The 24173-nt window shown below is 45.4% G+C and overlaps 1 protein-coding gene across 1 annotated transcript in view; it reads left to right on the top strand.

Moving 5' to 3' along the window:
* The window catches only part of LOC135219408 (jouberin-like), a gene marked incomplete in the record, with an annotated part of 390670 nt that overhangs the window by 47230 nt on the left and 319267 nt on the right, over positions 1–24173 (top strand). The window contains 1 exon segment of the mRNA XM_064256160.1: positions 8545–8731. Coding sequence (XP_064112230.1) covers positions 8545–8731 — 187 coding nt within the window.

Below are 24173 nucleotides of genomic sequence, written 5' to 3'. Positions count from 1 at the left end.
GATTTCCATCCAGTATACTTTCTAAGATCCTCAAGTTCATATGTTGGAAATAATTAATTGAGGTGGCTACTCCCCTGATATCATGTGCTTTTGGGAAGACTCAGGGTTGGCTTGTTTAATGAAGTAAAGGATTTGCTGTCTAATGCCTTAACTGATAAAGTCCACCCCTTTTTTCTCTCATAAAGAGAGCACCTGAGGATCTAGAAGAAGTACGATAGAAAGGCTCTAAGAGTTGAATACTGGGCAGAGAGAAGGATCCTGTGGAAGTGGGATAACCTTCCAAGGAGCCCCCACCTTGCAAGAGGATCTTCATTTTTGGCTAAAAAGCTACGATCCGGAGCAAGTAGAACTTCTCCTGATGGGAGGAATTCCACATGACCCGCATCCCTGGATAGAGCCGACCAGTTCTGAAATTCTAGCTCCTGAGGCTAGGCTTAATAAGAATAATGTCTTCCTCAGGAGCATTATGAATGTACAAGATGAGTTGTCAGTATCTGAAGCTAGTTTGAGGACATCATTTAAGAACCATGAACTGTAGTAGGCCTTCTGAGAAGGTCTAAGTCTAGCACAGGCTTTAGGGCTAGATGTGAAATAAGATTCAGTCAAATCTATCTGAAAACCTACTTGAAAGATTTTCTTCAAAGCCGATTTGTGAGTGGTAATCGTGCTAGCTGCTAAACCTTTTTCAAACAAGGATCTGAAAAAGGATATAGCCAAATTAACTGTCATGGTTGTAGTGTTCGATTCTCTCAAGAAAGATGCTAATTTTTTTAACAGCTGAGTCATATTGTCTAATGGTTGACTCTCTCTTATCTGATTCTAGGAAGAGAATATTCTGTGGATCAATGTCAGCATCTTTATTAGCCGCAAACTTCATGAAGTCCATAAAGTTAGGGTCTGAAGAGTTCTTGAGGAAGCGAACACAGTCCTCATTTGTACTGATTGTGACAGTTTGGGATTGGGGATCCGTTGAGGTCGGAGACCCAATTCCAAAAGAAGAGGATACCAGTTGCTCTTGGGCAGTCCGGTGCAATCAGAGCTACTATCCCTTTGAAAGACCTTAGTTTGTCTAGGGACTTTCAAGAGAAGATTCACTGGAGGAAAAATATAAATCCTCCTCCACTGATTCCAATCTAACGACAGGGCGTCCGTGGCATAAGCCAGAGGGTCCAGGTTGGGGGCCACATAGCAAGGGAGCTTGTGGTTCGCTTGTGAGGCGAAGAGATCCACTTGGAGACCTGGGACTCTCCGGCTTACCCACTGGAATGACCCGACGTCCAGAGACCACTCTGATTCCAGAGGAACTGACCGGGACAGGGCGTCTGCTATCACATTTCTTACTCCTGCCAGGTGAGTGGCAGACAGATGCCATTTGTGTTTGTTTGCTAATGCGAAGATGGCTATCATGACATGGTTCACATGCTTGGATTTGGACCCTCCTCTGTTGATGCAATGAACTACCACTGCACTGTCCAAAACTAGCCTTAGATGAGACTTCTTCGGGGGAAGTAGTCTCTTCAGAGTAAGAAACACTGCCATTGCTTCCAACACGTTTATGTGGAGCTGGCGAAATTGAACTGACCAAGTCCCCTGAACCTGTTTGAATTGAGTAGTCCCCCATCCCCCCACCCGGACAGGGATGCATCCGTGTGAATGGTTAACACTGGGAGGGGATATTGAAGGGGTACCCTTCTTGGCTAAGTTCTTTACTTTTGACCAAGGCCGTAGTTGGTTGCGGAGGATCTGTGGAATTACTGACAACTTGTCTCGATATTTGGAGTTTGCTCTTGACCGCCAAATTCGATTTATATCTTTCAGCCTTGCTTTCAGAAGGATATCTGTTACCGAAGCAAACTGAAGAGACCCTAGGATTCTCTCCTGGTTTCTTCTTGACGTCTGTTTGCATTGAGGAATTGCCTGACAGATTTTGTACTATTCCTTCCGTTTGGCCACTGGAATTGATAGATTGTGGGAAGACAAATCCCATTGGATTCCTAGCCACTGAAAATGAGATTCCGGAGTAAGTCTGGATTTCGTTTTGTTTATCTGGAACCCAGATGTTCCAGAAAGTGAACTACCTTTTTGGTAGCTTCGAGACATTCCTCGACTGTTGGTGCCCAGATCAACCAATCGTCGAGATATGCCGCTACCATGATTCCCTGAGTTCTCAATTGTTGTACAACCACTTCTGCTATCTTTGTGAATACCCTGGGGGCTACATTCAGACCGAAGGGCATCACTTTGAATGAGAATGTCTGATTTCCTAGCCTGAATCCTAGGAATGGGCGGAAGTGCCTGGCCTATAGGGATATGATAGTATGCGTCTGTAAGATCGATGGAGCATGTGACGGCTCCACGCGGAATGTAGGGTCCTTACTTGCGAAGAGGGTAAGCATCTTGAACTTGTCGCAGCGAATGAAAGAGTTTAGCTTTGACAAGTCTAAGATTACCCTTCTTTTTGTTTGAGCCTTTCTTTGGCACGCTGAATAAGCGCCCTTGAAATTTTAGATGTTGACTCTCGCAATAGCTCCTTTCTGAAGGAGTTCTTCCGCGTAATCTATCAATTACCTTTGACGGTACCTGATGAAATAATTGATTGGAGGGGGATCTTGATCCAACTCCAGCCTAATCCTTTGGACACTATGCTCTGTGCCCAATTTGCTGAACCCCCACCTTGTGGCGGAAGAGGAACAGCCTCCCTCCTACCTGGGGCAGCCTCATTGCGTGATGGGCGGGTTGGCCCACCGCGCCCTCCTCTGAACTGTCTACTCCTCGTGCCCCTTCCTGCGCCACGCTGACGAAAGTACCTCTCGCCCTACCTCTCGGTTGAGAGTAGCCTTGAGCCTCATAAGCAGGGTTAAAGGCCGGCGAGATAGCGTAGGAAGTGGATGGTTGAGATTGCTGGGCACCAGGAGGAAAGGTTGGTTCTGTTTAGATGTGGAAGGTTGTCCCTGTTGGGTAACTGGGACTGCCTGCACAAATTGCTGCTGATGTTGGAGTTTTTATAAGGCTGGAACCTCTTACCAGCCTTCTTTGGTTTCTTGCCAGCAGTGGGAACGGATTCCTGTTTTCCTCTTAGAGGAAATACCCCACCTAGCTCTAAGGCTTCTGGTTGAGTCTAGCAGCTTCGTGGTGGACCTCGTTCACTGCGGACTCTGGGAAGAGATCCGCTCCCCACATGCTGCAGCCAAGAGTCTATTAGGCTCATGCCTGATTGTGCACTCTTGTAGGACATGCTTCCGGCAGTTCCTCCTAGCCTGGAAGAAGTCAAAAGCGTCGACAGAACCGTCTGAAACTGAGATTTCGCTAGAATCTTGAACAGCGGTTCCGAAGCGTAGGAAAGAGCAGCCATTTCTGTAACGATGAGAGAGTTGAGGGACCTGCCAAACCTAGTTCGCGCATCGAACTCTGCCTGGATTAGGGAATCCGGCAGCCTAGGTAATTTCTCACCGAAACTGGTCCATAGCGCAGTCCGGCTTTGAGTTTTACCCAGCGTGAATGTAGCTGGCAGGTTTTCCCACAACTCTCCGAAGGCGGGGAATAAGAGTGGAGAGGTAGACTCCGACTCCCTCAACTGTGGAATGGGCTCATCCTTGAGGACTGCTGAAGAGCCTTCTCCACCAATTTCGTGGCGAACGGAAGAGAGACCTCCTCTTCCGTCGCGAAAATAGTGAAGGGACTCTTGTAGGCCTGGAGTCTAGTGTTAGTACACTCCCAGTCCTCAAGGCAGTGAACCCATTCCCGCTGGGCGTGATCTCTACTGTAAAGAACTGACTCCTTCGAGATTTTGTCTTCTCTCGTGAGAGCCGTTGGCGTCAGCCTAGCATACCCGATGAAAGGCTGCGTCAGACCCGGAGGGTAGAACTCGAAGTCCTCAATCCTTCGAGTACCAAACTCCGGGATAGAAATCATTCCGTCCTTAAATGGAGCGTAGGCAGCTACTCTCCATGGGTTCTCCATAGAGAAAGCTGGCAAGGAGTCATAAGGAGGAAGTTGAAGAATCCCCGTGCTAGATGCAGGGGAGACTGGGGGAGGAGCCTGAGCTAGCCCAGCCACTCGGTCCTCATTCTCTCTCATTTCTATTAGAGAGGTCCTGGATTGACTGTCCAGTTTGAGACAGACTGTTCGATAATTGCGCTGAACGAACATCTGCTCGAAACGCGTTCCCAATGCGGAGATTTGTTTGGGAACCTACTAGCACCCCCACCTGTTTCCATCACTCCTGGTGAGACAGTGGAGGGAACGCAGGTGCTGGTACTTGCTACCCCTGCGGCATAGCCGGAGAGGAGGCAGCGGAGGCGGGAGAAGGCAGTGACTCGGTGGTAGCGCGAGCCTTCTCCTTCGAAGCCTTGCTTCTGGAGCTCTTCGACTGGGAAGAGCCCGGCTTTGCCTTCACCGCATCGGCATAGGAAGTCGACGACTTCCTAACCGAAGAAGACGAAGACGACTTCCTAGAAGTCGACTTAGACAAGGTCTTCGGTTCTCTCTTTCCCTTCTTCCTCCTTAGGAGGTACAGAGAGAGCGGGAGGGCGAATAGGGATCTCGGATCCCGCAAAGCCTTGGAAAGAAGCGGAAGAAGAGGGGACAGGAGAAGATTCCAGGAGCGCCCAAGGAAAGACCTTGAGCGCCCGACAAACCTACCTCAACCAACAATCCTCGCTAACTACCGCCATTGGCTCAAGGTTCAGGTCCAGGCAGCGACGTCCGGAACCGACTCCTGTGAGGCTACGACCCGAACGATTGCTGGAGGTCTTGCTGGATGGAGGCTATCAGTGGGGCAGCGGACAAGGGGTCGACGTAACCCGTCGACCTTGCCCGCGGGGGGAGATCTGGATTGCCAGCTTCCTATCCAAAATGTAGGGCTGGCCCTTGGCGGCGTTTTTTCCAAAGCCGCCCACACGCGCTTTCAGGGTGGCGAGGGCGACTTCCCTCACACCGCTAGCCTGAAAGAAAGGTGAGATTAGCTGCCAATTGTGGAACGGGGTTAACAAACTTACGACTAGAAGTTGTTAGTAAAATCATAAGTAAGCCCTTTAATGGACTTACCCCATCTCCCAGCTGACCGACCAGGTCGTAGCATATAGCGCAGGCTTCGGGGTGTCCAGACAATCGTCTCGTTGAACGACGTGGCACACGGGGCGTGAGACCTGCACTCGTCATGTCCACAGGGGTCGTTAGAGCGTCGCATTACAGGCCGGGACTGGCAGTTGGTAGCCTGTAAGTGAAAAAGTACATGAGTACCAAGTAAACACTTACAGCCTAACATATGCTCCGCTGGTGCCGGAGCGATAAAGTTAGATAAAAACCAGAGCCCCGCCAAAATACGTGTGGTAACCAGGTTGGAAGATAGGCTATGGCTCCGCCAATGGCGGGAAGCACAAGAATCAACCAATTAGGAGTGGTGGTAAGTGGAAAAAAAAAAAAACCACGACGGAAAATGGCGGGGATGGAAAAATTGGAATTATAATAAATACACAATTTCATTGTAAAATATCTTATAATTAGGGTATATCCTTAAAATAACAAAAATAAAACAACTTCTCTCCGCCCGTCTACTAGAAGAGTGCGTAGGTAAGGGTAAGCTCCCTTCCGATAGCGGGGGAGAGATATAAGGATATAGTAGGCAAGCAACCGACCACTCGTAATGCCCACCCTGCCCGCTAGCGGAGCCAATAACCTATAACCAAAGGTGCGGCTGCGACGGAAGGCTCCTTACGTATCCGTGAGGTGGTAAGCAACTGGGGAGGGGGGGAGGAAGTAAGGTCCCGGCGAAACACGGCGGGAGCGAGGGAAAAGGGGGGAGGGATGGGCCTACTCCTCCCTGCCTCACCAACTACCGCATGGGAGACCCGGTACCTCATAGTGGTCGCCCTATACCCCCCGCTGGGGGGACCCCCTGGTCACCTCCGAGAGTGTGAGAGAAGGCGATGAGGTTGTCATAACAACGAAGGGGTCCCCCAGCTCCTCCCTATATCAGAGAGGGAGGGAAGGGGCAGGGTAAGGTGCTATGGAACACGTGACCGCAAGTGGCCTAGGCCGCGAGCAAACACAACCGTGGTAGGGCCACGTGAAACCAAGCTGTACCAATACATGGAACAAGCACCTAGGCTAGCCTAACACCCTAAATAATAAAAATACATCGAAAGGTGGAAGAGACACTTTTAGTAAAAGAGAAAGAAGCCCAGGAGGAGGCAGACTGTTCCAAGAAACAGGAGCTACTCGGAGCCAGCGATAGCCGATGTAGAGCAAGAGCCGGGATGCTGGGCCGGAAAATAATAATAGCCCTAAATACCAAGCTAAGAGAATGGTAGGAGGGCTGAACTAGCTAAAACTCGATGTAAAACAATGAATGTGATAAAGTAAGCCCATAAGTATAAGAAGTCCCAGTATGGAAGACCGGGAATTCTTACGAGGCGGCATGGCCGCCACGAGACAACCGGGGTGGGAACCGTATATGACCTATTAAGAGGAAAATACTGGTACCCGGAAGATAAAAATACGGTAAAATGTTACTTATGAGTTACTTAACTTAGCCGTGGCAATTGCTGAGCGTTCCATCGTAGATAGTACGAATAAATCCAAGAAAACACGAGCACAAGAAAATGGCGACTTGTCGCTGGTGCTAAAAATTAAGGATGGACCGCTAGGGGCGCTGCTGTCCGTGGCGTCCTCTAGTAGTAGTAGTAGAGGCTGCATCGCCCGTTGGTATCAGCTCTCTCTTGGAGGGATTCTGATAGGGAAGTTCTAATTGGTGTGTCTCGTGGTAGTGTTCCACACTCGCCCCTATATCATACCGACACTTCTTTTTAAGACGTGTGAGCGAGTCAGTTTTACTGACATTTTCTTAATTTTGTTTTTCTCTGGTAATTTTAGGCTAATTTTACCTAGAAAGAATGATATTAAGGATACTTTCATAGGCCGACACGAGCTGAGCCCAGAAATGATATTGTTATGATACAATAAAGTTTTGTACATACTTACCTGGCAGATATATATGATTAATGGCCCGCCCAGCCTCCCCTCAGGAGACAGGTGGAAGAGAAAATCTGATTAGAAAACGGGATTGGTTCATACACCCGCCTCCCAGCGGCGGGAAGGGTAGACCACCTGACCTACCTGTCGTGTGTGCCGCGAGATTTGAAATTCTGTCGGGAAAGTTGGGAGACTATGGCAAATATAAATTCGCCAGGGTAAGTAGTTACAAACTTTATTGTATCATAACAATATCATTTTTTGTGATAAAACTTAAAAAAACCAGGTATAAAAATTTTTAGTGGGTTTTTCTTGAGTTTCAACTAAAAATAGGTTTTAAGGATTTTTTAGGGGTTCCAACTATTTGCGGGTTCTAACTATTCACAGGGGGGTCTTGGTATGCATCCCCCGCGAATACGGGGGACCACTGTATGCCCAATGAGAGCACAGAAGGCTTATTTGGAGAGATATAAGGTTAGAGGTCCCATACAAAATCTTTGGTGTTCAGTTAAGGATCCCACACAACCACTTTCCAGAAATGCATTAAACCTCTTTTAAGAACCGAAATTTCAGAAGCACATCAGAAAATTCAAGAGGATGCTTAGAATATTCAAGAGGATACTCCTCCATTGTGCAAGGCAAAAGCGCATGAAATAAGAGCAATTTCCACTTCATTGGCTTTCAAGTGAAATCTCTCCCCTTCCATGGTCTTGCAATCTACATTTTGGAGATGCAAGTCAGTGTTCAGTATGTATTATTTTCATGATATCGAAACAGTATATGAAAAATGAGTACACTAGGCCAATTCTTCGCAGCTGGCACAGTATTGGGTAATGAAGGATAGGAAACTAATTTTTTGCTATCACCTCTCCTTGACTGAGGATTGATGAGTTCTGAGGGAAACCTGGGAGCACTATGAGTTAGGAGTGTCCTTCATCATTTGTTTTTTAATGGTTGAGTTGAAAGATTTTAATTTGGTGTAGGACTATTTTCTGGTTATGTATGTTGTTATTGTACTGTGCCCAGGGCAAGGGCACATATATATATGTACGTATATGTACATACTGTATACAGATTTGTTTGGATTGTTAGCTTTGGCAACCTGTGGTTCAATCCCATGTTGCAAAGCACCCACTAAAGTAGAGGCGACTCTTTACTGCTACACCACTACAAGTTGAGAGGAGCCTTAACCAGAGGCAGTATTGATCTACTTTGTCTTCTTCAACAAGCATTTCACAATGCTCTTTAATTTACTGCTATTTTAATTAATTTTCTTTAATGATTCAGCTATGTAATTATTTGGTAAGTTACTTATGTAAAAATTACATTTTTATAATAAGGTAAGATTTTATACATACATATCTACCAAATAATTACATAATCAGAGCCCTCCCTCCTCCCAGTAGTGGGCGGGACAAACTGTCTACACCAAAAACGCAAGAGCCCTACTGCGATTTTCAAATTTTGAGATGCTGCGTAAAGTAGAAACTATAGCTATGTAATTATGTATTTGGTAAGTATGTATAAAATCTTATTTTATTATAAAATATTTTTGAATATCCTGTTTTCCAGAAGTTGAAATCATCATCAAAATGTAAGGACATTCAAGAAGAGGAGGATGTGCAAATATCAGAGAATGAAATAGCAGCAACAGACTCTCTTGAAAGAAATGGTGCAGAGAGACTGACTGAAAGAAATAACAAAGAAAGAGTAACAGAAAGAAATGATGAAGAGAGAGTGACAGAAGTAGTGAAAACAGGTGAGCATAGACTTATATTGATTGTGATAGATTAGTGTATCCATATGAAAGTACAAACCTTAGTTTGGCATTTGCTGCTTGTTACTGAGAATGAAACTGGATAACAGAAACATTACAATTTAGTCAGTGGCTGGATAGTTATCTGTTGAGCATGCTGCCACAGATATCAGTGTTGGCACTTGCAGATTCTCATGATCATTACTGTTCCTCTCTTAAGACAAGAAGCCCTCGGTGTTACTCTCGCAGCCTTAACTGCTCTCCACGTAGCCTATGGTCTCGCTTGCATGGCCATGGCTATTCTTCAAGTACAGTTGCAGACTCACCCATGGCCATCATCTAATTGTCCACACTCTTGCTCTCGCAGATGGGACCGTGGTTAAGTAATCAACAAGGATGTAAGTGATTCCATATTTTGCTTGACACCCTGGATTGAGAATCTCGTGCCCCGGAAAGGCCCTCTCCCTCAGAAATGGCCCTCTCCCTCTAGATGCAGGTAACCAAGAACTGCTGACAAATGTATTGAGAAGTCATGGAACTCATTCATGGATACAATGAACTCTTGAAGAGACTGCAGCTACCAGTTTAAATTTTCCTTCAGGTCCTGAGGCCCTTGTGGGTCCCAGGAGAGACATGAAAGCATCATTTGACTTGCCATGTCCAATCATGCTTACAGTGTCCTCAACCAATTCAATCCTCTCATCTCTGGATGGGACAATTTTCTACAATCTGGCGGGTCATTTAACCCTTTAATGCCAATTGGACGTATTAAACGTCGATATAAATTTTCTGTTGGGTGCCGGTTGGACATGGTACGTCGATATAAAAAAGTTTTTTTTAAAATTTGTGGAAAAATAGTTATAGGCCTACTAGGCAAAAACTTTTGAATCAGGCACCTTGGGGGATGCTGGGAGCTCACGAATCAAGGTGTTGTTTTGTTTACAATCGTTACCCAGGCACGCAAGCGCGAATTTCTTTCTTCTAGCACTAAAAAGTATCAGCGACACATCTCAGAAATTATTTCGTCGCTTTGACATCATTTTTGCACCATTTTATATTAGCTGTTACATGGAGTATTATATATGAAAATGTGCATAATTTCTTGTAGAATACAACAAAAAACAACCCATGATTGTAGCTTTTATCAGTTTTGAAATATTTTCATATAAATAACGATAAGTGCCCAAATTTCAACCTTCGGTCAACTTTGACTCTACCAAAATGGTCGAAAAACGCAATTGTAAGCTAAAACTCTTATATTCTAGTAATATTCAATCATTTACCTTCATTTTGCAACAAATTGGAAGTCTCTGGCACAATATTTTGATTTATGGTGAATTTATGAAAAAAAAACATTTTCCTTACGTCCGCGCGGTAACTTCCGAAAAAATAATAAATTTTTTTGTCCGATTGTCGTAATGTTTGCACCATTTTAAATTAGCTGTTACATAAAGTTTTATATATGAAAATGTGCACAATTTCATGTAGAATACAACTAAAAACAACCCATGGTTGTAGCTCTTATCAGTTTTGAAATATTTTCATATAGATAACAATAAGTGCCAAAATATCAACCTTTGGTCAATTTTGACTCGACCGAAATGGTAAAAAAACGCAATTGTAAGCTAAAACTCTTACATTCTAGTAATATTCAATCATTCACCTTTGTTTTGCAAAAAATTGGAAGTCTCTAGCACAATATTTCGATTTATGGTGAATTTATGAAAAAAAAAAAAATTTCCTTACGTCTGCGCGTTAACTCTTCCGAAAAAAATAACAAATTTTTTTGTCTGATTGTCGTAATGTTTGCACCACCTTAATTTAGCCGTTACATAAAGTTTTATATATGGAAATGTGCACAATTTCATGTAGAATACAACTTAAAACAACTCATGGTTGTAGCTTTTATCAGTTTTGAAATATTTTCATATAAATAACGATAAATAGAACAAATTTGTCCTTCGGTCAACTTAAACTCGACCGAAATGGTTGAAAACTGCAATTGTAAGCTACAACACTTATAGTCTAGTAATATTCAATCAATTACCTTAATTTTGCAACAAACGGGAAGTCTCTAGCACAATATTTCGATTTATGGTGAATTTTTGAAAACAGCTTTTTTTTATGTCCGCACGTTGCGAATTCATGCATCACTTTGTGATAATATTTTCTCTGTGTTGCCTTGATAATTTTACAATGTTTTATATAGCAAAATTATCGCAATTTACTGTACAATACAACGAAAAAAAATTAACTCGTTATCTTTAACCGTTTTGCTCACAGCATGATCTGTATACAATTATATAAGGGATTTTGACGAAGGAAAAATCTATTTCTGGGTGATTGGCTCGTGTCGCCCTATGAAAGGATCCTTAATATCATTCTTTCTAGGTAAAATTAATCTAAAATTACCAGAGAAAAACAAAATTAAGAAAATGTCAGTAAAACTGACTCGCTCACTCTTAAAAAGAAGTGTCGGTATGATAATAGGGGCGAGTGTGGAACACTACCACGAGACAATCACCAATTAGAACTTCCAATCAGAATCCCCCCAAGAGAGAGCTGATACCAACGGGCGATGCAGCCGCTACTACTACTACTAGAGGACGCCACGGACAGCAGCGCCCCTAGCGGACATCCTTAATCTAAAAACATCTAAAAACATCTTGTCCTGCAAGGGGGGGAACAAACCATAAAGGGGGGGTTTCATAGGGCGACACGAGCCAATCACCCAGAAATAGATTTTTCCTTCGTCAAAATCCCTTTTCTGGCTCAGCTCGTGTCGGCCTATGAAAGAGTACCAGAGAAACAGAACGGCAAGATGGAAAAAAGGAACAATGAATCATGTGCCTTTGGGAATGAACTCAGGGTTGGCTTGTTAATGAAGTAAAGGATTTGTTGTCTATACCTTTTACTGACAAAGTACCACCTTTTTCTCTCATGAAGAGGAGCACCTGAGGATCTTGAAGAAGTACGAGATAGAAAGGCTCTAAGAGTTGATACTGGGCAGAGAGAAGGATCCTGTGGAAGTGGGATAACCTCCTTCCAAGGAGCCCACCTTGCAAGAGGATCCTCATTTTTGGCTAAAAAGCTACGATCCGGAGCAAGTAGAACTTCTCCTGAGGGAGGAATTCACATGACCCGCTATTCCCTGGATAGAGCCGACAGTTCTGAAATTCTAGCTCCTGAGGTAGGCTTAATAAGAATAATGTCTTCCTCAGGAGCATTATGAATGTACAAGATGAGTTGTCAGTATCTGAAGCTAGTTGAGGACATCATTTAAGAACCATGAAACTGTAGTAGGCCTCTGAGAAGGTCTAAGTCTAGCACAGGCTTTGGGGATAGATGTGAAATAAGATTCAGTCAGATCTATCTGAAAACCTATTTGAAGATTTTCTTCAAGAAAACCGATTTATGAGTGGTAATAGTGCTAGCTGCTAAAGCTTTTTCAAACAAGGATCTGAAAAAGGATATACCAGATTAACTGTCATGGTTTGTAGTGTTCGATTCTCTCAAGAAAGATGCTAATTTTTTAACAGCTGAGTCATATTGTCTAATGGTTGACTCTCTCTTATCTGATTCTAGGAAGAGAATATTCTGTGGATCAATATCAGCATCTTTATTAGCCGCAAACTTCATGAAGTCCATAAAGTTAGGGTCTGGAGAATTCCTGAGGAAGCGAAACACAGTCCTCATTTGTACTGATGTGATAGCTTGGGATTGGGGATCGTTGAGGTCGGAGACCCAATTCCAGAAGAAGAGGATACCAGTTGCTCTTGGGCCAGTCCGGTGACAATCAGAGCTACTATCCCTTTGAAAGACCTTAGTTTGCTTAGGACTTTCAAGAGAAGATTCACTGGAGGAAAAACATAAATTCTCCTCCACTGATTCCAATCCAACGACAGGACGTCCGTGGCATAAAGCCAGAGGGTCCAGGTTGGGGGCCACATAGCAAGGGAGCTTGTGGTTCGCTTGTGAGGCGAAGAGATCCACTGGAGACCTGGGACTCTCAGGCTTACCCACTGGAATGACCGTCGTCTAGAGACCACTCTGATTCCAGAGGAACTGACCGGGACAGGGCGTCTGCTATCACATTCCTTACTCCTGCCAGGTGAGTGGCAGAAGAGATGCCATCTGTGTTTGTTTGCTAATGCAAAGATGGCTATCATGACATTGATTCACATGCTTGGATTGGACCCTCCTCTGTGATGCAATGAAACTACCACTGCCACTGTCCAAACTAGCCTTAGATGAGACTTCTTCGGGGGAAGCAGTCTCTTCAGAGTAAGAAGAAATACTGCCATTGCTTCCAACACGTTATGTGGAGCTGGCGAAATTGAACTGACCAAGTCCCTGAACCTGTTTGAACTGAGAGTATCCCCCCACCCGGACAGGGAGGCATCCGTGTGAATGGTTAAACACTGGAAGGGGAAGGGGATAATTGAAGGGGTACTTTCTTGGCTAAGTTCTTTACTTTTGACCCAAGGCCGTAGTGATTGCGGAGGATCTGTGGGATTACTGACAAACTTGTCTCGATATTTGGAGTTTGCTCTTGACCGCCAAATTCGATTTATATCTGTCAGCCTTGCTTCAAGAAGGATATCTGTTACCGAAGCAACTGAAGGGATCCTAGGATTCTCTCCTGGTTTCTCCTTGACGTTTGTTTGCATTTGAGAAATTGCCTGACAGATTTTGCTATTTCCTTCCGTTTGGCCACTGGAATTGACAGATTGTGGGAAGACAAATCCATTGGATTCCTAGCCACTGAAAACGAGATTCCGGAGTAAGTCTGGATTTCGTTTTTGTTTATCTGGAACCCCAGATGTTGGCCAGAAAGTGAACTACCTTTTTGGTGGCTTTGAGACATTCCTCGACTGTTGGTGCCCAGATCAACCAATCGTCGAGGTATGCTGCTACCCATGATTCCCTGAGCTCTCAATTGTTGTACAAACCACTTCTGCTATTTTTGTGAATACCCTGGGGGCTACATTCAGACCGAAGGGCATCACTTTGAATGAGAATGTTTGATTTCCTAGCCTGAATCCTAGGAATGGGCGGAAGTGCCATGGCTATAGGGATATGGATAGTATGCGTCTGTAAGATCGATGGAGCATGTGACGGCTCCACGCGGAAGTAAGGTCCTTACTTGCGAGAGGGTAAGCATCTTGAACTTGTCGCAACGAATGAAAGAGTTTAGCTTTGACAAGTCTAAGATTACCCTTCTTTTTGTTGAGCCTTTCTTTGGCACGCTGAATAAGCGACCTTGAAATTTTAGATGCTTGACTCTCGCAATAGCTCCTTTCTGAAGGAGTTCTTCCGCGTAATCTGTCAATTCCTCTGACGGTATCTGGTGGAATGATTTGATTGGAGGAGGATCTTTGATCCAACTCCAGCCCAATCCTTTGGACACTATGCTCTGTAAATGACCCCAAGTGCTGAACCCCCACCTCTGGCGGAAGAGGAACAGCCTCCCTCCTACCCTGGGGAGCCTCATTGTTGATGGGCGGGTTGGCCACCACGCCCTCCTCTGAACTGCTGCTTCTTGTCGCCCTTCCTGCGCCACGCTGACGAAAGTAACCTCTCGCCCTACCTCTCGGCTGTTTGTAGCCTTGAGCCTCATATGTAGGGTTGAAGGCCGGCGAGATAGCGTAGGAGGTGGATGGCTGTGATTGAGGGGACAACAGGAGGATGGCTGTTCTGCTTCGAACTAGCAGGTTGTCCTTGTTGGGTAACCGGGACCGCCTGCACAAATTGCTGCTGTTGCTGGTGTGTTTCTGATACGGCTGGAACCTCTTACCAGCCTTCTTTCGTTTCTTACCAGCAGTGGGAACGGAATCTTGTTTCCTCTTCGAGGAAATACCCCACCTAGCTCTAAGGCTCTGGTTGAGCCTAGCAGCTTCGTGGGTGTACTTCGTTGACAGCGGACTCTGGGAAGAGATCCGCTCCCCACATGCTAGAGCCAAGAGTCTATTCGGCTCATGCCTAATAGTACATTCTTGTAGAACATGCTTTCGGCAGTTCCTCCTAGCTTGGAAGAAGTCAAAAGCGTCCGTTAGTACCGTCTGGAACTGAGATTTCGCCAAAATCTTGAACAGCGGTTCCGTAGCATAAGAGAGGGCAGCCATTTCCGTAATATAAGGGAATTGAGGGACCTGCCAAACCTGGTTCGCGCATCAAACTCTGCCTGGATTAGGGAATCCGGCAGCCTTGGTAGCTTCTCGCCGAACTGGTCCATGGCGCAGTCCGGTTTGAGCTTACCAAGCGTGAACGTAGCTGGCAAGTTCTCCCACAATTCTCCGAAAGCCGGGAAGAGCGGAGAAGTAGACTCCGCCTCCCTCAACTGTGGGATGGGCTCATCCTTGAGGACTGCCTGAAGGGACTTCTCCACTAATTTCGTGGCGAACGGAAGAGAAACCTCCTCTTCCGTCGCGAAAATAGTGAAGGGACTCTTGTAGGCCTGGAGTTTAGTGTTCGTACACTCCCAGTCCTCAAGGCAGTGAACCCATTCCCGCTGAGCATGATCTCTACTGTATAGGACCGACTCTCTAGAGATCTTGTCTTCCCTAGTCAGAGCCGTTACGGTCAGCCTAGCATAACCGATGAAAGGCTGCGTCAGACCTGGAGGGTAAAACTCGAAGTCCTCAATCCTTCGAGTTCCACACTCCGGGATAGAGATCATCCCATCCTTGAAAGGAGCGTAGGCAGCTACTCTCCATGGGTTCTCCATGGAGAAAGCTGGCAGAGAGTCGTATGGCGGGAGTTGGAGAATCCCAGTGCTTGGCGCTGGGGAGACTGGAAGAGGAACCTGAGATAGCCCAGCTACTCGGTCCTCATTTTCTCTAACCCTGTTAGAGAGGTCTTGTATCGACTGGCCTGATTGAGACAGAGTGCTCGACAACTGTGCGAACATCTGCTCGAATCTCGTCCCCAGGGCGGAGACTTGCGAGCCAACCAGCTCGCCCACCTGTTGCATCACCACTGCTGAGAAAGCAGAGGGATCAAAGGTGCTAGGCCTGCTCCTCCTACCGGCGTAGCCGGAGTGGAAGCGGTGGAGGCGGGAGAAGGCACTGGCTCGGCGGGGAGAGCGCGAGCCTTCTAGCTTAGAAGCCTTGCTTCTGGAGCTCTTTGAGTGAGAAGAGCTCGGCTTCGCTTTCACCGCATCGGCGTAGGAAGTCGACGACTTCCTAGCCTGAAGAAGACGAAGACGACTTCCTCGAAGTTGTCTTGGCCAGAGTCTTCGGTTCTCTCTGTCCCTTCACCTTTGGGGGTACAGAGAGAGCGGGGAGAGACGGGTAGGGATCTCAGATCCCACAAAACCTTGGAATGAAGCACTGGAAAGAAGGGACAGGAGAAGATCCAGGAGCACCCAAGGAAGACCTTGGGCGCACCACACCTACCTCAACCAACAAATCCTCCACCCCTACCGCCATGGGCTCGATGTTAAGGTCCAGGGCAGCGACGTCCGGGACCGACTCCTGGGAGGCTACGACCCAAAGGATTGCTGGAGGTCTTGCTGGGATGGAGGCTATCAGAGGGGCAGCGGACAAGGGGTCAACGTAACCGGTCGACTTGCCCGCAGGGAAGATCTGGACGGCCAGCTTCTTATCCAGAATGTAGGGCTGGCCTTTGGCGGCGTTCTTCCCGAAGCCTCCCACCCACGCTTTCAGGGTGGCGAGGGCGACTTCCCTCACACCAGTAGCCTGAAAGAAAAGCGAGATTAGCTTCCAGTGGCGGAACGGGTTAACAATAAACTTATGACTAAGAGTTGTTAGTAAAATGATAAGGAAGCCTATAACGGACTTACCCCATCTCCCAGCTGACCGACCAGGTCGTAGCAGATGGCGCAGGCTCTGGGTGCCAGACGATCATCTCATTGTATGACGTGGCACATGGGGCGTGAGACCTGCACTCATCGTAGGCCGCAGGGGTCGTACAAACGTCGCGTTGCCCACGCTGGGACCTGACAGTTGGTAGCCTGTAAGAAAGATACATGAGTACCAGGTAAACACTTACAGTCTAACAGATGCTCCGTGGTGCCGGAGCGATAAAGTTAGATTAAACCAGAGCCCGCCAAAAATACGTGTGGTAACTAGGTTGGTTGTGTGCCCTAGGCTATAGCTCCGCTGATGGCGGGGACACAAAAGGGAACCAACCAGGAGTGGTGGTAAATGGAAACCACGACGGAAAATGGCGGGGATGGTAGATAAAAATAATCATATTACACAATTCATTGTAAAATTAGGGTATATCCTTAAAATAATAATAATACAAACCTCCCTCCGCCCGTTCTACTAGAAGAGTGCGCGGGCTAAGAAGCAAGCTCCCTTCCGGTAGCGGGGGAGAGATGTAAGGATATAGTAGGCAAGCAACCGACCACTAGTGGTGCCCACCCCGCCGCTAGCGGAGCCAGTAATCTATAACCAAAGGTGCCCCGGCTGCGACGGAAGGCTCCTTTCGTATAGCGAGGGAGGTGGCTGAGCAACTGGGGAGGGGGGGAGGAAGGTCTCTGTGTAACACGGCGGGAGTGAGAGAGGGGGGGAGGGATGGCCTACTCCTCCCCGCCTCACCGACTACCCGCACGGAGACCCGGTACCTCATGAGTGGTCGCCCTATACCCCCCGCTGGGAGGAACCCCTGGCCGCCTCAGAGTAGGAGTGAGAGAAGGCAACTGAGGTTGTCATGACAACCAAGGGGTCCCCCAGCTCCTCCCTATACCAGAAGGGGGGGAGGGCGGGGGCAGGGTAAGGTGCGATGGAACACGTGACCGCAAGTGGCCTAGGCCGCGGAGCAACACAACCGTGAGAGGGCCACGTGAACCAGGCTGTACCAATACAAGGAACAAGCACCTAGGCTAGCCTAACACCCATAAATATAATAAAAATATACATCGAAAAAGATGGAAAAGACACTTTTAGTAAAAGAGAAAGAGCCCAGGAGGAGGCAGACTGTTCCAAGAAACAGAAGCCTACTCGGAGCCAGCGATAGCCGATGAAGAGCAAGAGCCGGGATGCTGGGCCGGAATAATAATAATAGCCCTAAATACCAAACTAAGAGAAATGGTAGGAGGGCTGAACTAGCTAAAACTCGATGTAAAAACAATGACGTAATATAGTAAGCCCATAAGTATAAGAAGTCCCAGTATGGAGGACCGGGAATTCTTACGAGGCAGCATGGCGCCGCCACGAGACAACCGGGGCGGGGGGGAACCGTATATGACCTATTAAGAGGAAAAATACTGGTACCCGGAAGATAAAAAATGAGGTAAAATATTACTTTATGAGTTACTTAACTTAGCCGTGGCAATAGCAGAGCGTTCCATGGTATATTATAGAGATAAATCCAGAAATAGCACGCACAAGGAAAAAAAATTGCGTCTTGACGCTAGCGCTAAAAAATTAAGGATGTCCGCTAGGGGCGCTGCTGTCCGTGGCGTCCTTAGTAGTAGTAGTAGCGGCTGCATCGCCCGTTGGTATCAGCTCTCTCTTGGGGGGATTCTGATTGGAAGTTCTAATTGGTGATTGTCTCGTGGTAGTGTTCCACACTTACCCCTATTATCATACCGACACTTCTTTTTAAGAGTGAGCGAGTCAGTTTTTACTGACATTTTCTTAATTTTGTTTTTCTCTGGTAATTTTAGATTAATTTTACCTAGAAAGAATGATATAAGATCCTTCATAGGCCGACACGAGCAGAGCCCAGAAATGAAATTTTTTTTGCGCTGTCATATATCCCAATATTTATATATGATAATGATATTTTTTTCATTTCTGATGGTTGCATACTAAACTTCAGGCAATGACAAAAAAAGGAGCCAAAAATGAACTCTTAATCTTGAAAACTAAGTGTGCTGTGATTTTTTGAAAAAAACATTTTTTCCGCTTCGGTGCTCACTCGCGAACGCCGCCGGCATACGGGGGACGATTTTTGAAATACCGCTTCAGCGTTTAAGGGTTAAGATACTCTCTTCCTCTTCCATGACATAGACGTTTCTATGAAACCCGTAACATTTCGTTACAATCAAGACAGGTAGTTCCAGACTTGATTCGTCTAGGTAGTTCCAGACTTGATTCGTCTAGGCCTGGATCTTTCTTTAGATCAAATGAAGGCAGAGGGCACCTCCTTTACACATTGATAGAGTTGACATTGTCTTCAGCGTTCCAGCTGGTTTTGTGGCTTGATCTTTGGTCAACAACGCTAGGCAAGATTTCTTTGGCTACCATGGCTACCAACACTGAGGAGAATGCCACCTTCCTTAGACTGCTGCAGTCTGGTGACAAGACAGTCTTGTATCTAGCTCACCTAACAACCAATATGTGAGCCGATTGGTTATTGAAAAGAAGAGATGCTGCCCTCCTTAAGATCTCCAGATTTGTTGGACCTGATTCTACCTTAGTACTGAGAAACAGAACCATTCTGTGATCTTCGTCACTTTTTCCTAAGGAACAGGTTGAGGCAGCAGTTGATTGACATAGAGTGACATTGTCTGGTCCACCAAGCTGTGAATAAGTCTTCTAGCCCTTCACATGCCAAGGTTGCCAGCCTTCTCCTGTTCCTGCTAAGAGAACAATTCAGCAGTTTCCCTTTCAGCATGGTCTACCAAACCCAGGAGAGGAGGCAGAGGTAGAGGAGGAAAATGCTAGAGTGGACACCACTCCCCAATTATTGCTGTTGGTGGGGGGGTTGCTTGCCGAGCAATTGGACAACTTGGCAAAAGCATAGAGTGAAGACCTGGGTAGATATCTGCAGGTGAGATATCTGCTCCCCTTCAAGATTCCTCCTCCTCTCTCTGATTGTCCCCTCACTCTAGGAACTTGCATTTAGTGCTCACTGAAGGATCTGGCTTTCCAGAAAGTATTGGAGGTAATGATGGAAAAAGGAGCCCTGGAGGTCATGAAGGATCGATCCCTAGGTTTCTGGTAGCAAAAGCATCAGGGGATTGGAGATAGGTCATATACCTACCTGTCTTGAACCTTTTCATCAGAAAGACTTGGTTCAGATGGAAATGCCCCACACAGTTTTAGCAGTCATCAGGAAGTCCGAATTTATGCTAATGATAGACCTGAAGGAATCATACTTCCAGATTCCAATCTACCACTCATCTCAAGTTCCTGCAGTTCATTCTAGGAGAGACAGTGTATCAATTCAAGTGCTTTGCTTCGGCCTCTCTACTGCCCTACAGGTGTTTACAAGTCTTCACCCTAGTTTCAATCTGGGCTCATTCACATGGGATATGCATGTTGAGATACCTCGATGACTAGCTGGCCTTGGGAATTTCTTGAATAAAGTTGATCCAGGACAGAGACCATCTACTCCAATTTTGTCACAACTCAGGAATTTGTAGTAGTGATAAATATGGGGAAGTCATACTTTTTGCCCAGCCAAAGAACTAATTTTATCTGAGCATGCTAATAGACATGACAGCGGCAAGGTGTATTTCCATCAGAGCCATGCATCGACAAGTTCAAGATCATCAAACATTCCTTCCTCTTTGGACAAGAGCAACCAGTACATCAGTGGCAGATTGTTCTAGATCGCCTGTCGTCCCTATAGAAGCTCGTTCCTCGTGGATGTCTCCACCTTTGATCTCTTTAGTGGAGGTGGAAAGAGTTTTGGTTCCCATCAAAGGATTCTCCCCTCCTCTGAGTTCTTCTCTCAAAGGAAGTGATACAGGACTTACCCTAGTGGCTGGAGTACAGGAACTTGGCCATAGGAGTACCCCTTCACACTCCCCCTCCAGGGTTCCTTCTGTTCTTAGACTCCTTGAACGAGCATGCTTGGAAGACCTCCTGACCTCAAGTGTGTGGGATCAACAAGACAAGAAACTTCACATCAACATCCTGGAGCTAAAGGCAACTTTCTTAGCCCTTCAGGAGTTCCAGGAGAGGGTGACAGGACACTCAGTGGTTGTAATGTCCAACAATACCATGGTGGTGGCATATGTCAACAAACAGGAGGGGACTAGTCTTCCTTCAACATCTTGAATTGACAGTACAGCTACACCAGTGGGCAGTGACTTACTAAGTGGACTTTTCAGTCAGATACATCCCAGGCAAGAGGAATATAGTGGCAGACAAGCTGAGCAATCAGGGTCAAGTGTTGGGGACAGAGTGCTCATTAAACCCGGAGGTAGCAGATAGATTGTTCCATCTGTGGGGAAGACCAGTGATAGACCAAATCATGACCAGAGGCAACAAGAAGTTGGAGGTGTTTTGGGAAATCTCCATGCTTCTAAACTGAAGAGTTTAATGCATTCTTGCCCCCTGAGAGAGCTAAAACCTCCTAACTGGGATTTGACACTCCTTAGCAGTCTCCCTCTTTCACAATGTGAACCCTTATGAGGTTCATCAGACAGAAATTTTACTTTCAAGATGGTCTTCTTGCTGGTCTTACCCTCATCAGAGAGAGTAGAACTCCATGGCCTCTCTTTGAGTGTGAAACACTCGAGAGGTGGGGGGTTGGTTGCCTTTGAATTATTCCTGGAATTCGTAGCTAAGAGTCAAAATCCCTTGGTGCCTGATGACAGATTTGAGTCCTTCTCGATCAGCTCTCTGACAGTGTTGGTAACAATCTAAAGGAATTACTTCTATGTCCTGTCAGGGTTCTGCAAAGCTATCTAGAGAGGACTTGATATCTCAGGTGTGAGTGTTGAAGATTTTATGTTAGTATGGGCTGGAACAAAAAAGAAGTCTCCAAGAATACCATCTCCTTTTGGCCACATGAAGTAATTAGACGTGCATACAGTACCTCTTCAATTGCAGATGCCAATACAGTGCATACAAGAGCTCATGATGTTAGGGGCTTTGTCCCTTCCATCATTGCTTTCAAAAAGAACCTGAAGGCTGTTACATGTGTTCCATCAAATGACCTTCACCACCTCCTACCTTCGGGACATGATCCATAGATCCTTGAACACTTTTTCATTGTTTTTTTTTTTTTTTTTGTATGGTGTTTTACTGGACCAGTGGCTTTACGTGACTTCTGAACTACATTGAGAGTGAACTTCTATCACCAGAAATGCACATCTCTCACCCCTCAATGGAATGCCTGGGAATCGAACTCACAGTCAACGAGGTAGGTCTGGTGGGTGGCTGCACAGCAAGTTGTGTAGCTCATCCAGTGCCACTAGCGTGACAAGTTGTATCTTGCCTAAAAATTTGGTTATGAAAGTGAGAGTGAATGAGGTGACTGGCCTTCTTCCTTTCCATTTCTTCTTCTTTTCAGGTGGGCAGGGGAGAGATGTAAGCCATCATTTGCTAGAACTGGCCTGATACAGGTGAGTGAGCAACCATTATATATTTTCTATTATGATTGTTCCTGCGCAATATAAATTCTAGGAACAGAAGTTAGTCCTACCCTCTCTCTTACAAGGGGAGAGAGGAATTGACAATGGAACAAGGTTGGTAACTACATACCTGTTTCTGTTCTCTATCACTTGCAGGTTCTTTTCCTGCTTCCTAGGCATAATGTAGGCTGGTGTTTCCATTGTGTCAAAGCCCAGATGTCTGGCTGTGGAGTAATCTTTCATTTAACAGATCAGAGGCATATTACTCCTTATGCTCTAATAGTTGACCAGGAAGTGAGCCCAGGTGAGCTGAACATCAAGTCGGTTCTGAAGCTTAATTTATCATCCCACCAAAATTAAATCTCCCCTATAAAGACTTTCGGGTTTGTGCTGTATATGTTGAACAAATGACAAATTTTTAATCAATTTGTATTTTTCATAACTTACAAACCCCAATACCCCCTTGTACAAGTATATGGGCTGGAAGATAACTGGTATGTCACGTCGCACAAGAGAGGTAAGAGAGGTCTGACTCTGCCTACTCTTACCCCGTTGGCTATCACCTTGCTGCCACCAAACTTTGCTCTGTTTTTAAGCTAGTCATCCAGCTAGCACTTAGCGATTTTCCCCTACGTAAAGACCTTAGGTTTGTAAATTATGAAAAATACAAATTGATTAAAAAAAGGATTTTGACGAAGGAAAAATCTATTTCTGGGCAATGGCCCGTGTCGCCCAGTGAAATATCCCTTCAGTTCATATTTCTAAGGTAAATAATGCTAACATTACCAGAGAAAAATAAAAGAGGGGGATGTCAGAGTATTCTGACTCGCTCACTCTAAATAATAGTGTCGGTATGGTACTGGGGCGAATGAGACCACTACCACGGACCTCTTGTCATTTAGATCTCTCCTCCACCCAAAATCCCCCTTCCAGAGAGAGCTGGTACACACCTGCTGCGCCAAGCAACTGCTACTACTCATCCAACCACGCTAACACCAGCGCCTCTTGTGGCCATCCTTGACGTTAGAAGACCAAGCTTGGGCACAGGGGTGGGAGAGAAAATAGGGGGGGATTTCACTGGGCGACACGGGCCATTGCCCAGAAATAGATTTTTCCTTCGTCAAAATCCCTTTTCTGGGCTAAGCCCGTGTCGCTTTGTGAAATAGTACCAGAGAATTAGCACAAGCTTGGGAAAAGATATAGTAAGAGGTAACAAGAAAACACAAAAATACATAATATAAGTATAATCTAGTTTAAATATTACAAAGTTATCATATAAATCTTAAACTAATGCAGAGTAACATATGTTAGCCTTAAAATACGTAATAGAACTTAATATTACGCTTATGCTAACTTATGATAACTTAAAACTAGAGGAATAAGCAGAACACCTTAAAAATCTGTGGTTTGAAATAAAGGTTGGAAGGAAAAATGTAATTGAATATGATATTTATTACATAAATAGGCCTTTAAAATAACGTAGTACCGTAGTTATAAACAACTGGTAAGAGAACAAGGCAATTCACGTAGATCGTAGGGCGTTTCCTTCGTTCTGCTTCGCTCGCTGTCTGTAAAGAAATATTCAGGAAGATTAGTATCTAAAAGTCATGGTCATTTATGTAGAAAAATATACCCATAGGAATAATAACCACTTAAAATTACCTTACAATTGAGCAACTGAGGTTTACATTAGTATCAGGAAGGAAATAAAAGGGCCGATACACCGAAACCAAACACCATCCTGAAATGAACGGTAAACCTAATATAAATTTGCTCGGTCGTAATATGGGAGACAATCCGTCATAAATCTAACCACTCGCAAACATTAATGTATTAGACGATTTCTTCAAGGCCCTTTATTTCACTCCCCTAATCCTCATGTGTTTAACAACGTGAATTTTATGAAGTAAGTTCCTAGAAGTTACTAGTCCGAAGAGCTAAATCACCTGAAAGGACAAGAGAATACGATGTATAAAACATATTGACCACAAAAAACTATAACGAATCTTCATAAGTTAAAAATGACAGACAGGAAAACTTGAATAGGCAACACAAGGCAATGAGAGTTCGCAATGATAACCTTAAAAATAAGCCCTATATATTCTTGGTACTCACCATTGTCGAACATGCACAAAGTTCGTTGCAGATGGATTTTGGCAGAAT

Source organism: Macrobrachium nipponense, chromosome 1 (assembly GCF_015104395.2).
Source record: "Macrobrachium nipponense isolate FS-2020 chromosome 1, ASM1510439v2, whole genome shotgun sequence".
Lineage (NCBI taxonomy): Eukaryota > Metazoa > Arthropoda > Malacostraca > Decapoda > Palaemonidae > Macrobrachium > Macrobrachium nipponense.
Note: the sequence above shows the minus strand (reverse complement) of the source record. Positions and strands in the feature narration are given on the sequence as shown.